At 50.6% G+C, this 14,810-nt stretch overlaps 1 protein-coding gene across 7 annotated transcripts; it reads right to left on the minus strand.

Moving 5' to 3' along the window:
- Positions 1 to 1,465: 1,465 nt before the first annotated feature.
- On the minus strand, positions 1,466 to 14,449 carry CYB561A3 (cytochrome b561 family member A3). 7 transcript variants are annotated; one of them, XM_074401559.1, is made up of 7 exons: positions 14,305 to 14,449; positions 9,676 to 9,771; positions 8,131 to 8,329; positions 5,735 to 5,943; positions 4,916 to 5,070; positions 3,562 to 3,718; positions 1,466 to 2,349 (listed from the first exon to the last, which is right to left on the minus strand). In XM_074401559.1, exons 3-7 carry the CDS (start codon positions 8,312 to 8,314, stop codon positions 2,263 to 2,265), a joined length of 792 nt encoding a protein of 263 aa, XP_074257660.1. In that variant the 5' UTR covers positions 8,315 to 8,329; positions 9,676 to 9,771; positions 14,305 to 14,449; the 3' UTR covers positions 1,466 to 2,262. The 7 variants fall into 7 exon arrangements, with proteins under 7 accessions (XP_074257660.1, XP_039326701.1, XP_039326703.1 ...); XM_039470767.2 differs by lacking the exon at positions 9,676 to 9,771 and adding an exon at positions 12,911 to 13,068; XM_039470769.2 differs by lacking the exon at positions 9,676 to 9,771 and adding an exon at positions 12,911 to 13,068 and having other exon boundaries at positions 14,286 to 14,449.
- Between the last annotated feature and the right edge of the window lie 361 nt (positions 14,450 to 14,810).

The following is a 14,810-nucleotide window of genomic DNA, read 5'->3' on the forward strand; positions in this document are numbered from 1 at the left end:
AAAAGAAATCATCATGGTCTAAGGTTCAGTTATGGATCAGAAAATGCAGCCAGGCTGGGCGTAGTGGCTCACACCTGCAATCCCAGCACTTTGGAAGGCCGAGGCAGCAGATCCCTTACACTCAGGAGTTCAAGACCAGCCTGGGCAATATGGTGACACCCCGTCTCTACCAAAAAAAAAAAAAAACAAAATTAGCCAGGTATGTATGTGTGCCAGTAGTCCTAACTTGGGAGGATGGCTTGGGCCCAGGAGATCGAGGCTGCAGTGAGCTGTGATCATGCCACTACATTCTAGCCTGGGCAACAGAGCAAGACCCTGTCTCAAAAAAAAGGAAACTGCAGTCAAGCCAGCCCCTGGGTCTCTTTCTAGAGCAATTGCTGATGGCAGGGTGAGCAGGGGTACTCTGTGCATGTGGAGACAAATAGCACATGCCTGGCATGCATGTAGGGCAAGGAGTGGTTAAAGGCACTGGCTGTCGACTCATACACATGACCTGAAATCTGCTTCTGCTTTAACCTGGCTACATGAGCTAAGGCCTATTTTTTAGCCCCCTGGGATCTCTAAAATCAGAACGGTACCCACCTCACCGAGACATGAAAGCATTCAAATATGCTGATGAAGATGAAGCTCAGCACAGTCCAAGTGCTCACTCACTGGAGTTACGGTTATCACGGGAAAGAGCCTCCTGCCCGCCCCCCCAAACCCCCGTCACCTACTTAGCCTAAATTTGGCTGTGGGCTCCCGCAGTGGCTGGGCTTCTCTACCCAGGGTCCTGTCTGTCAGCTGTACCGTACGTCCCTGACCACAAGGTATCCAAGTGCACAGGGGTATGTGCCCATCAGCTGGGAAGGAGGTTGGCCTCAGATGGTGGCCTGTAGATCCCAGCTCTGCCATTTCCTGGCTGGGTGACCTCAAGCCAGTAGTCACTTACCCTTTTTAAGTCTTGTTTTCCCAGATTATGAAATAGGAAAAATTTCCTTCCTCGTGAGATAAGCATATGCCATTAGCTATCAAGGACATCGGCACATAAATGAACTGCATGTGAATCCACACATGTGACTCCATTAAGACAGAGAATCATGTGGATCTCTGGTGCCTTCCGGTTGGCCCCTCCTTAGGGCTGTGAGGGTCAGACCTGTCCTGAGGCTTTTACAAATTGGCCAGAACTCATTTGACCACAGCATCATTACATCAGAGGGTCATATTAGAGACTGAACGTTTGTGCCCTCCCCACCCCAGATTCCTGTGTTGAAACGCTCACCCCACTATGATAGTGTTAGGACGTGGGGCCCCTGGATGTGACCGGGTTATAAGAGTGGGGCCCCAGAGCTCTCACACCCTTTCCACCGTGTGAGGTCATGGTGAGAAGACGGTCTCTGAGGAAGCTGGCACTTGCCTCACACCAAATTTGCCAGCGCCTTGATCTTAGATGTCTGTAGCCTCCAGCACCGTGAGAAATAAACGCTTGTTGTTTGAGCCCGCAGCCTATTTTATTTTTCTTATAGCAGCCTAAACAGACAAAGACAGCTTTGATTCTTAACATAGTTAATGAAACTTGAGCTTCAAAAACTAGTGAAATGCCTACCCCTGTGGAGACAGGGAGCTGGTCATGGGACCCAGGTGCACGGAGGACATCCCAGTGGCTTTGAAGGCTCCAGCCAATCAGGACATTCAGTATTAGCCCTTCTGCCAACATCTGGCAACGTGAAGCTGGGGTGGACAGTTGGCCTGATGTCGCCAGGAGTAGGATGCTAATGCTGCTAGAGAGTAGGTGGACTCCAGACCCCAGGCTTCTCACTTGCCTACTAAGCACAGCAGTCTAGAGCCTGGGACCTGGCAGGGCTTCTTTGGAGAAGGCAAAAAAGCCACAGCAGCAACACTTAGAAGAGAAGCAAGACCCTTCCCTCTCCCCACCCCGTTTCCTCTGAAGAAGAGCAACAGCTCCAGCTCCAGCATGGCACAGAACTCTGGTTGAGACAGGCAAGCAGCCATGATGGGGGCAGGTGAAGCAATGTGGGTCTCAGCAAGGAACCCCTCTGAAGGCAAGCAGTAGCTCCCAGGGCTCTGTTGCACATAGGACCCCACAACTTTGGCATCAGTTGCATGATGTGCTGCAGCGTGATCAGAGGGGCTGGGGCCCTACCCAGCAGAAGGCAGGAAGGCCCTGATCCAGCAAGGGGAAGTAAAGGAAGTCCACAGCCACCTCTGTTACTCATTACTATTGAGCCATCTGGGGACAGGCTCTGCTCTTGGGAGAGCAGGTTACCAGGATTCACAGGGCTGCCTGCTGGTGACAGGCATGTAAGTCACAGGGAAAGGCCGGGATCCAGGCCTCAGCTGTAGCAGCAGCTGGAAGAGGTAGAACCGCACATTCACAATACACGCAGACTCAGAGTAGCAATACAAAATACAACAGCTCACAGCAGTCAGCTCCTCAGCGGAAGCTGCATGGGCCGCCACTCCCTACTTCTCCTGCAATCACTCCATGATGTCTCCACCCCACCTCACAACCAGATGGGGCTGGATGGCAGAGCAGATGAAGCCTGCTCCATGGCAGGGCGGCCTAACTGAAATGCATGCCTTTGTTGGGGAAGCAGACAGATACCTCACCTCCCTCATGGTTCATGTCGTGGACTGCACATGAGTCCCAGCTCTTCACCACACCCCCAGGAGTCTTAAGCGGAAATCAGTCTGATTTCTTCAGGCAGGAGCAGCAGGAGTGGCCAGGGCAAGGAGGACCTCGTGTGAACAGAGGACCTCAGAAGCTGATGCCAAGGAGTGCAGAAGCCAAAGCCACCAAGAAAAGCAGACAGGCAGCAAGTGGCTGGAGAAGGCAGGCTCAGCACCCAGGCGAGAAGTCTGGGACTTCGAAGAAAGTCGTCTGCTGAAGCCAGCTGGGAGCCTGGGAAGCGCAGAGCTTCTGAGGAGCACAGGCTGCAGCACCAGGACTTCCTGGGAACCCCTTCCTGCTGCTTCACTCCCCATCATGCAGCAGGGGCTGGAAAGACAGGCAGATGCCCAGGAGTTAATGACAGGATGCGGGAGTCACCCCAGGCCCAAGCCGTTCAGACAGACCCCCAACCTGCAGGGTGGTCCCCACACAAGCCACCAAATCTCTCAGGGAAGCCCCAAAGTCCCTGACCTGGTACATACCCCATCTCCCTGGATCCCTTCAAGACCCGCTTCGAGCACTCAGCTTGTCACCAAGCACCCAGCCCACTAGACTAGCCCCAAGGCTGGGAAAGGAGAAATCACACACCCTTGGCATATAGTCAAGCCCTTCCTTGGGGAAGAAGGTAAGGCCACACTTCATCTCACAGAACCACAGCAATTTGGAAGGGAAATTCTGTTTCTCAATGGGCAGACCCTAGGGAGCCCCAGAGAGTTTCGCTGGGATAGGCTGTTTTGGGACCAGTGCTCCCCATCAGCCACCCTAACTCCACCCTCAAGCTACTTGGTTTCCCACTGTGCCACTGGGTTAGTCCTCTTGAGCCTTTCCTGGGAGATCCTTCTCTAGACCTGGCCCTGTCCCACCCTGGAATGTGGGACCAGAACCCATACCTGTCTGTCGGTCAGGATCCCTGGCTCGGGGCGCTTCCAAGTTGAAGCCAGAAGGATGTAGAGCACCAGCAGCCCGAAGGCCACCACCAGCATCCCGGTGCTGTTGGCAAAGACAGCCTCGCTGGGAAGGCTGGAGTATGGCCTGGTGCTGTTTTTCCTGAAGATGACAAAACAGTGTGAGCTCTTGAGAGATTTTTCCACCTATTTCTGTCCAGTGGGAGACTCGATGTCACTAAGAGAGGGTGAGAAAAACTTGCCGTGGCCACGTGTGATCTGCAATTTTAATACCCTTTCTAAGTCCCTGCAAATATTTGTAAAATGGGCCAGGTGCAGTGGCTCACTCTTGTAATCCCAGCACTTTGGGAGGCCAAGGCATGAGGACTGCTTCATCTTAGGAGTTCGAGACCAGCCTGTACAACATAGTGAGATCCTGTCTCTACAAAAATAAAACTTAGCTGGGTAAGGTGGTACATGCCTGTAGTCCTAGCTTACTTGGGAGGCTAAAACGGGAAGATCGCTTGAGTTCAGGAGTTTGATGCTGCAGTGAGCTATGGTCGCACCATTGCTCTCCAACCTAGACAGCAGAGTGAGATACAGTCTCTTGTGGTGGGGGGTGGGGGTGAGGAGATAGAGAGGGTCTTGCTATGTTGCCCTGGCCCAAGTCAAACTCCTGGGCTTATATAATCCTTCCACCTCAGCCTCCCAAGTAGCTGAGACTACAGATGCCTGCCACTGCACCTAGCTGTAATAATCCTTTTTACCCATGAGGCAACTGAAGCTCAAAGGAATGAAATCAACTTGCCCAAGGTTGCCTAACTAGTAAATGGCAAAGCCAAGATTGAAATCGAGGTCTGACCTCAAGTCCTAGTTGCTTTTCACTACACTCCATTGCCTCGGAATGGACAGTGGTGGCCAGGCGTGCAGGCTCTAGAGTCAGACTGCCTAACCTGAGTCCCAGCTCTGCCACTGACTAGCTGTGTGCCCTTGGTAAGTTACATCACTCCTCTGTCCCTCATTTTTTCCCCCTGAACAGTCCTATTGCAGAATCTGTTCCCTCAATTGAAAATGGCAATGACAACAATACCAATGAGGTAGGGTGGCTGAGAGGATTAAATGTAAGGTGCTTAGGACAGTTCACACAGTAGGTGCTAAATCAAACTGATGTTCAATACATATTTGCTGACTTACCAATTTCAACCTAAAGAAAGATCAATTCTGTTACCTTCAAGATCAGGAATGGGCCCAAACCCAAAAGCTCTCCTCCCTTGGGTGAGTCCTATGATGATAGGGTGTGTCTTTTGAAGACCCCATTCCCTCCTCTTCACCTTAGGGTTGGGGACCCCACTGCACTCACAAACTGAAGAAAAGCTTCTCATTGATGCCAGAAATGACAGATGCAATGGACAGAGAGAGGATGGCGGCTCCAAAAAAGACGTGGATAGGTTTTAGGAGGCTGCGCAGCCACACGGAGGCCCAGGGCAGGAGGAAGACAGCAAAGCCCAGGAACCACTGTGGACAAAAGGGAGGACACACCTGACGGGGCTGTATGTGACCACAGCACATCCGGTCACCCCACCCCACCAGCGCCTCCTCCCCATCTCCTTGGCTCTTCTTTCACAACTCACACCCTCCCACCAGGCATTGCCCACCGCCAGGCACTGCCCACCACCAGGCATTGCCCACTGCCATTGGGGCCTATTACCCATGAAACAAGAACAGTAAATGACATGCTTAGCTCCCACATCACTCCCAGCAAACCCAATTGCCTTGTTTGTCTCTGCTTCCTTCCAGTCCTTGCTCATAAAACTCCACACTTGCACAGGCCTGAGATCGGAATACAGAAACCACTTCTAGAATTCTTTTGGTTCACAGAGAGGTGGGAGTGGGGAAAGTGGGAGTGAGATGGCTGATTGAGTCAGCATGGTATGTGCCATGACAAAGTTAGCAGAGGGGGCTCTGGGAGGACAGACGGGCAGTGGGAAGGATAAAAGGACAGGGTAAGTTCAGGCCACTGACCTCCCACAGCCCTTGAACAAACTGATTCAACAGAATACGACCTGCAAGGCTCTCTCCAGGCAATAAGCAGAAGGAATATTTGGTACTCATGCAAGTGAAGACCCACCCAGAGCTCATGGCTCTGGGAACCCTGAGGAGGAGGGGAGAGAGAACCCACCTGGCAGGCAAAGAGGAAGACGGTGGTGATGCCAAGCCAGCTGTGCAGGGAGTAGAGGTTGGCAATCCTTCCATGGTTGTGAAACGTAAAGACAGCAACCAGCCCCACAACAGTGAGGACGAAGGCCATCAGGTGCAGTGCTGCATGGAGGAGTTTCCAGGGCAGCTTCGGCCCCACCCATGACTGGGGCAGACGGTACACCAGCGATGCTGCAGGAGAGAGTGGGCCCAGGGCTCAGCCTCTCCCCTCATGCCCATCCAGACATCAGGGAGTAACCCTGATAGGATTATACACAGCTTCCCAGAAAGGGAACAGGAAATGCTAAAGCACTGGTATCAACTCCTTGGCGTCTTCACTCCTCCAACGATCTGTGGGATAACAGTCAGCCATGCAGGGAGGAGGCGCTGGGCATGGTGGCTCATGCCTGTAATTGCAGCACATTTTGGGAAGCCAAAGTGGGAGGACTGCTTGAGGCCAGGAGTTTGTGGTTACAGTGAGTTATGATCACGCCACTGCAATCCAGCCTGGGCCACAGAGAGAAATGAATAAATAAATAAATAAATAAATAGATTCAAATTAATAAGGAAGGAGGGCTGGGCATGGTGGCTCATGCTAGCACTTTAGGAGGAGTTCAAGACCAGCCTGGGCAACATGGCAAGATCCTGTCTCTACAAAAAATAAAAATAAAAAAATAAATTACCCAGGCGTGGTGGCACATGCCTATACTCTCAGCAACTCAGGAGGCTGAGGTGGGAGGATCACTTGAGCCGAAGAGTTCAAGGCTGCAGCAAGCTATGGTCATGGCGCCGTACTCTAGCCTGAAAAAGAGGGAAACCCTGTCTCTTTAAAAAAAAAAAAAAAAAAAAGTGGCCGGGCACAGTGGCTCACGCCTGTAATCCCCACACTTTGGGAGGCCAAGGTGGGAGGATCACCTGAGGTCAGGAATTCAAGACCAGCCTGGCTAACATGGTGAAACCCCATTTCTACTAAAAATACAGAAAAATAACCCGGCATGATGGTGTGTGCCTGTAATCCCACCTACTTGGGCAGCTGAGGCAGAAGTGTTTGAACCTGGGTGGTGGAGGTTGCAGTGAGCTGGGATCACGCCACTGCACTCCAGCTTGGATCACAAGAGCGAAACTGTCTCAAAAAAAAACAAAAAACATGTGGAGGGGGGAAGCAGGTTTCTTGGACCTATCATTCTATTTTTACAAAAATAAATTCAGCTTGTTTACAGTTTCTGGGCTAAAAAGCATTGTGACAGTTATTATTTCATCAAACTGAATTGTCACAACTGAGGCTGGCTGTCAAGAACACAGGCACTAAGGTCAGGCAACATAGGTCCAAATCCAGGCACTGTCTCTTAGCTGTTTGGCCTCTCTAACTTTCAATTTCCTCATCTGTAAAATGGATATAGCAGTATAGCCCACCTTACAAACTTTTAAGAACAAAATGGGATGATACATGTGAACTGCACATGGTAAGCTGCTATCATCAATGGCATCAATATTGCCATTTTACAAGTGGGGGAAATGAGGCTCACCTGGACCCCAAGGCACAGATTGGAAAGCATGGGGCAAAGATTACAAAGATGGATCCCACCCTGGGTGCGATGGTTCACGCCTATAATCCCAGCACTTTGGGAGGCAGCAGAGTTGGGTGAATCATATGAGGTCAGGCATTCCAGACCAGCCTGACCAACATAGTGAAACCTCATCTCTACTAAAAAATACAGAAATTAGCTGGGCATGGTGATGAGCAACTGTAATCTCAGCTACTTAGAAGGCGGAGGCAGGAGAATGGCCTGAACCCAGGAGGTGGAGGTTTGCAGTGAGCTGAGATCGCGTCATTGTACTCCAGCCTGGGCAATAAGAATGAAATTCTATCTCAAAAAACGAAAAAAAAGATGGATCTCAGAAGAGCAAGCAAGTCTATGAAAGGGTTCAATCTCCTGTTTTCTAGAGATGGGGTTATAAAACTGCAGCTCAAAGGCCAAATCCAGCTCACTACCTATGTTTGCAAATAAAGCTTTATTGGAACATGTAAGTCACACTTATGTGTTTATGTGTTGTCTAAGGCTGTTCTCACAATACAGTGGCAGAGCTGAGTAGCTGCTACGCAGATTACATGTCTGGCAAAACTCCAATATTTATCATCTGACCCTCTACAGAAAGTTTGCCAACTCCTGCCCTAGAGTATCTGTGAGGCCACCCTTCTGAGACCCCCAGTCTTAACCACTTCCTCCTCAAAATGACAGCTGGGTCCAGTGACAGCTCACCCCACCCTACCACCATGGCCGCAAACCTAATATTGACAAAGGCCAGCCTTGGAGAGGGAAAGTGCAGGTTGGCCCTGCCTGAGCCCTATCCCGCCTCCCTTGCTGACCTCTTACTCACCACCTCCGTAGAATACCACCATGCCAGCTACCATAAGCACTGGGTGCCAGTTGAACATGTAGATGCTGCCATTCCAGGCAAAGCCGCCACGCCAGTACTGCATCCAGTAGACAGTGAAGAGGATGCACATGGAGCCCAGGGACCCCAGCACCAGGCAGGACAGGTAGAACCATCCTGACGCCATTCTGATGATGCACTCCTAGGAGGAGAAGTCACAAGTTTCCACTGGCTCAGGTGTGCCCAGTACTCTGGCTAAAGGAGGTGACACTGATTCCGCTCTTGGCCTGTGGGATGGAATCTTTTTGCTTCAGTTCCCCTGCATCAGCCTAGGCACCGCCCCCTTGAGGCCTCAATGCCTGAGTGGGCCTGATCTTCAGCTACAATGACTGAGGCCACACCCCAGCACCTGGCAGTGCTCAGACAGAGGAGCAAGCTCAAGGCTGTGGCTGGCCCTGGAGAAGGACAGATGCCACGGCCCAGAGTCCTGGAATTAGTCTCCCCTCACAGGACCAGAGGGTAAAGAATTACCACCCCATATCCCCTAGGAAAAAGGGGACAGGAATCAAAGTCCAGGCTAAATCACCGGAATGCCCAGGCTCTGGGTTCTAACATGAGGAGGCAAAAATTACAATCTGAAAGGAGGAAATCCCCCACATTACACTAGACAGGAAGGAGTCCCATAGGCTCCCACTTCCACAGAAAAGTTCTTCCCCGGAGAGTGAGCTCTATGGGGCTAGTCCTCACTGGAGAGGTAAGCAGGCCTTCACTCCACTGCCCACATTCCACACCTCAAACCAGGTGATGCCCCTCAGCTGTCTCCAGGCCTGAGACTTCTGCTTTCTCTTCCTCTGGGGAAAGTCCAGAGAAGAAAAGAGGAAGCAACAACTCATGGTCTAGAAAGCAAGAGGTTTATTTTGAGATTTCCGCAAGTCCTTGATAAATCCAGAAACCAACCCTGGTTTCGGGAATGACAAATAAAGCCCTGAGCAGTTGCTCTTTTTTTTTGTTGTTGTTGTTGTTTTTTGTTTGTTTGAGAAGGAGTTTCGCTCGTTACCCAGGCTGGAGTGCAATGGCGCGATCTCGGCTCACCGCAACCTCCGCCTCCTGGGTTCAAGCAATTCTCCTGCCTCAGCCTCCTGAGTAGCTGGGATTACAGGCACGCGCCACCATGCCCAGTTCATTCTTTGTATTTTTAGTAGAGACGGGGTTTCACCATGTTGACCAGGACGGTCTTGATCTCTTGACCTCGTGATCCACCCGCCTCGGCCTCCCAAAGTGCTGGGATTACAGGCTTGAGCCACCGCGCCCGGCCTGAGCAGTTGCTCTTAAATGCCACGCAAGTGGGCAAAGCGGCAGGGCTGGCCCTGCTTTCAGCTAATATGTAAGCAGCTCGGGCACAGGGTTCGAGGGAGTCACCCTGTCCCATGGACTCATACCAAGAAGGCAACAATGTGGCTTCCTGCTTTGAGGGCCCTCATGCTGAACCAGCTAACAGAGAAGAAATAGCCGATAGCCCCCATGGAGGTAAAACACTTGACTGCTCACCTTTAGCCCTAATGATAGACTCAGAGAACTGGTCTGGGCTCCAGTTCCTGCAAAATGGGCACCTTGAGCAAATCACTTAACATTTGCAGGACCTACCTACAAGAAAAGCATGGCAATAAGAATAACTGAACAATAAGAATATCGAACACTGCCAGGTGTGGTGGCTCATGCCTGTAATCCCAGCACTTTGGGAGGCCAAGGAGGGCAGATCACCTGAGGTCAGGAGTTCGAGACCAGCCTGACCATTACGATGAAACCCTGTCTCTATTAAAAATACACAAAAAAAAAATTAGCCGGGCGTGGTGGCAGGCACCTGTAATCCCAGCTAGTCGGGAGGCTGAGACACGTGAACTGCTTGAACTTGGGAGGTGGAGGTTGCAGTGAGCTGAGATCATGCCACTGCAATCCAGCCTAGACAACAAGAGCAAGACTCTGTCAAAAAAAAAATATATTGAAGACACAAGATCCCATTTACTCTTAACCGTGGAAGGCATATTTTCCATGAGAAAACTAAGGCTCATGGAGATTAAGTAATCAGCATTAGGACCCAGTGAGTGGGTAGGGAGTTTCAAATCTTTCTATGTTTATTTAGCCTCAAGGCCCATTCTTCTTCCTTGACCACAGGTTGTTAGATCAAGTGAGTAAATGTATGTAGCACATTGTAGAAGTCAAGTATTAGAATTCTTGGCTGGGCACAGTGGCTCACATCTGTAATCCAGCACTTTGGGAGGCCAAGACAGGTGGATCACCTGAGGTCAGGAGATGGAGACCAGCCTGATCAACATAGTGAAACCCCATCTCTACTAAAAATACAAAATTAGCCAGGTGTGGTGGTACATGCCTGTAATCCCAGCTACTCGGGAGGCTGAGACAGAAGAATCACTTAAACAGGGGAAGCAGAGGTTGCAATGAGCTGAGACTGTGCCATTGCACTCCAGCCTGGACAATGAGAGTGAAACTCTGTCTTAAAAAAAAGAAGTTTTAGTCATTACCATCATAGCACTTGATTCTAACTGCTAACAAAAACCTGTGGCTCATGTTTCTCTTGCCTGCCCAGGCCTCTCAGTGGCCCTCAGCCATGCAATGCCATGCCATGCCATGCCAGCTCTCCCCATGCTAGGGGTCCATCTAATCATGAAAAGATGCCATACTTTCACAAAGTGACCCAAGTTGGCAGTAATCTCTGAGAAAGGAAGGTCCTGGCGAGGTCAGGATTGCTCACACCTGCAATACAAGCATGTTGGGAGGCCATGGCAGTTGGATCACCTGATCACCTGAGGTCAGGAGTTCAAGATGAGCCTGGCCAACATGGTGAAACCTCCATCTCTACTAAGAATACAAAAATGGCCAGGCATGGTGGCTCATGCCTGTAATCCCACCACTTTGGGAGGCTATGGCGGGTGGATCACCTGAGGTTAGGAGTTCGAGACCAGCCTGGCCAACATGAAAAATTGAGTAAGCAGTTTTTAGTAGTGAAACCCAGTCTCTACTAAAAATACAAAAATGGCAGGGCATGGTGGCTCATAGTATAATCCCAGCACTTTGGGAGGCTGAGGTGGGCAGATGACGAGGTCAGGAGTTTGAGACCAGCCTGACCAACATGGTGAAACCCCATCTCTACTAAAAATGCAAAAATTAGCTGGGCATAGTAGCACATGTCTGTAGTCCCAGCTACTCAGGAGGCTGAGGCAGGAGAATCACTTGAACCCAGGAGGCGGAGGTTACAGTGAGCTGAGATCGAGCCATTGCACTCTAGCCTGGGCAACAAAGTGAGACTCTGTCTCAAAAACAAAAACAAAAACAAAAATTAGGTGGGTGTTGTGGCACGTGCCTGTAATCCCAACTACTAGGGAGGCTGAGGCAGGAGGATTGCTTCTTGAACCCGGGAGGCAGAGGTTGCAGAGAGCCACGATCATGCCATTGCACTCCAGCCTGGGTAAGACAGCAAGACTCTGTCTCAAAAAAAAAAAAAAAGAAGAAGAAGAAGAAGAAGAAGAAGAAAAAAAGAAAGGAAGGTCCAAGGGCTAGAGGGAAAAGTTTCCTTGAAGCTGTCACGAGAAAATCATGCCACCAGCTTCCTAGAAGTTTTGTGACTCAACTGTATAACTCAGAGATTTGCTACCCAGCCTCAGAACTGCCCCCTCAATTCCTCCAAGGGCAGAGGACGTTTCAGGTCACCAGATGTTCACCTAAAACACTCTCCATCCCTCACTGAAACATAAGAGATATTGATCATCAGGCTCACTCATTTGACAGTATCTATTTCCACAACTGTTTTTTTTTTTTCTTTGCAAAAGAAAAAAGTAAATGCAGTCCAAAAGGATCTGTAGCCACACTGTAGAAGAGGTCCTGTTTACTGCTCTGTAACAGACTTAGAATAGACCCTGACCACACTTTCCTGACAGAGAGGTGGAAAGTTATATTGCTCTGCTCACAATATACAGATAAGCTCTGCTCACAATATACAGGTAAGCCCTCCTACCTCCTGAAATAGAGCAAAGCAGGAGAAAAGGAAAAATGCAGTGAAGGGCCAGCACAGTGATCCACGCCTGTAAACCCAGCACTTTATGGGGAAGCTAAAGCAGGAGGATTACTTAAACCCAGGAGTTCCAGGCAGGGTACGGTGGCTCACACCTGTAATCCCAGCACTTTGGGAGACCTTGGCAGGTGGATTACCTCAAGTCAGGAATTCGAGACCAGCCTGACCAACATGGTGAAACCCTGTCCCAACTAAAAATACAAAAATTAGTCGGGCATGGTGGCATGCACCTGTAGTCCCGGCTACTCAGGAGACTGAGGCACGAGAATTGCTTGAACCCAGGAGGCAGAGGTTGTAGTGAGCCAAGATCGCGCCACTGCACTGCAGCCTAGGCAACGGAGATAGACTCTAAAAATAAATAAATACATAAATACCCAGGAGTTCCAGGCCAGCCTGGGCAACAGTGAGCCCTCATCGCTACAAAAAAAATAAAAAATAAAAAATTAGCTGGGTGTGGTAGTGTGCTCCTGTAGTCTCAGCTACTCAGGAGGCTGAGGTGGGAGGATGGCTTGAGCCTAGGAGGAGAAGGCTGAAGTGAGCCGAGATCGAACCACTGCACTCTAGCCTGTGTGACAGAGCTAGACTCTGTCTCAAACACAAACAAAAAGCAGTGAAAACTGTAATACAAATGCTTGAAAACATCCTCTCATTTGTTCTAAGAGGTCAGTTTGGGTTGTGATCCCAGGGTGTGCTCACCATGCTTTGGCCTCCTGTTGTGCCCTCACTTTGCAGAGCCCCAGGAGGCTCTGTTGTAAGGCGGGAGTCAGCAAGGTCTTCTGTAAAGGTCGAGGTAGTCAGTATTCTAGGCTTTGTAGAACACATGGTCTCTGTCACAACTATGTAATCAATTCTGCCTGTGAAAGAGCAGCCACATACATATATTAACAACTGAGCACGGCTGTGTTCCAGTAATACTTATTTATGGACACTGAAGCCTGAGTTTCAGATAATGTTCACATCACAAAATACTATTAATTCCTTGACAAAAAAGGATTCTCCCGGCTGAGCTAAAACAGGTCAGGTACAGGGGTAAGAAATGCTAGTTCCCATCCCCTTAGTCTTAGAAAAAGGCTATACAGAGTAACTTTTTTTTTTTTTTTTTTTTTGAGACGGAGTTTCGCTCTTGTTACCCAGGCTGGAGTGCAATGGCGCGATCTCGGCTCACCGCAACCTCCGCCTCCTGGGCTCAGGCAATTCTCCTGCCTCAGCCTCCTAAGTAGCTGGGATTACAGGCACGAGCCACCACGCCCAGCTAGTTTTTTGTATTTTTAGTAGAGACGGGGTTTCACCATGTTGACCAGGATGGTCTTAATCTCTTGACTTCGTGATCCACCCGCCTCGGCCTCCCAAAGTGCTGGGATTACAGGCTTGAGCCACCGCGCCCGGCCTACAGCGTAACTTTTAGAATTTAGAACTACAAATAAACGAAAAGGCAGAAAATCGTTGTTGCTTTCCCTCCCCGATGGACTGGGGGACTTTAAGAATCTTCAGGACCAGACTTAGAATACCTAAGTCCTAAACTCTCATCTTACAAATCAAAAACACTGTGACACTGGGGCCCAAAACAAGAAAACGACTTGGCCAAGGAAAGTGGCAGAGCTAGTACAGGAATTCGGGTCCACTCCCTCTCAGCTCTGAGGATTCCTTATCCTCAAAGGTAGCTTTTGTTCAAGTCGGAAGTCAGGAGTGAGGGGTTCAATATTCCAGCCAAGGTAGTAGGTAAACAAGGTTGCCCTTAGCACCGGAATAATTACAGACCCAGACTTCAGCCTGTGCTCAGGTCCGTCTCAGGTGTCCAAAGAACCGTTCCAGGCACTCGAGGGGTGATCCCTGGCCCCTCTGCTGGCTGTTCACCCCAGCTAACAACGGGTGAAAATTGGGGCAAGGAGCTCCGTCTTTCTGCACCCTCTGAGGAGCTTTCGTGCCTTTATAACCACTACCTTGGAAGAAAGAGCGCAGAGAAAGGAGCCTACTTCCTAAAAGAGCAACTTGAGGCCGAGCAAGGGGGTCGCGACAGTGCGAAGCGAGATAGCAGCGGAGCCAGCATTCGAACCCAGGTCCCTGAACTCACAGCCCGGACTCTTTCTCACCCCTAACCACAGAGGGACGAAGTGGGGCTGGGATCTCTGGAACCCGCCTCTCGCCACCAGGCGCCGGAGCTACAGCTCCCGAGGCTCCTAGGAGATGCAGAAGACACCTGCCCGGAACAACTGGCTGGCAATGCCACTCTAAAGCGGACGGGCGGGCGTAGCCTCGCCTTATAGGCTCGCAGCATTTCCGGTGGCGCGCGAGGCCTCCTGGGAAGTGAAGTCCGGAACCCGGGGAGGCCTGCTCTCAATACGCCAAGGTGCTAGCACCCTAACTCCCGTTCCTCCTGGGCGTTTCTTCTCCAAGTCCAAAGTCAGGGTCCAGGACTGCTGCGATGCATCAGCCCCGCCCCTCATACTCCATCCTGAGGAGGCGGAAATGTTCAGGTGAACGCGACCTCCCACCACGAGCCTGCTCTCAGCAAGGTCGCGCGCAGCGTGGGCGGGAGCCCTAAGTCAGCTGGTTGCTACGCTGTGAGGGCCCGGAGCCGGCCGGGCGCAGGACAGCA

Source organism: Saimiri boliviensis, chromosome 6, assembly GCF_048565385.1.
Source record: "Saimiri boliviensis isolate mSaiBol1 chromosome 6, mSaiBol1.pri, whole genome shotgun sequence".
NCBI lineage: Eukaryota > Metazoa > Chordata > Mammalia > Primates > Cebidae > Saimiri > Saimiri boliviensis.

What these genes read in the sequence shown, in the direction of transcription:
- CYB561A3 (XM_039470767.2), bottom strand. Translation starts at nt 13,036, where the DNA reads ATGTGTTCTACAAAGCCTAGAATACTGACTACCTCGACCTTTACAGAA. An exon ending in GAGAAGCTTTTCTTCAGTTT is followed by an intron (nt 3,719 to 4,915) that starts GTGAGTGCAGTG and finishes TGTCATCTTCAG; the next exon opens with GAAAAACAGCACCAGGCCAT. An exon ending in GGATCCTGACCGACAGACAG is followed by an intron (nt 2,350 to 3,561) that starts GTATGGGTTCTG and finishes TACCTCTTCCAG; the next exon opens with CTGCTGCTACAGCTGAGGCC.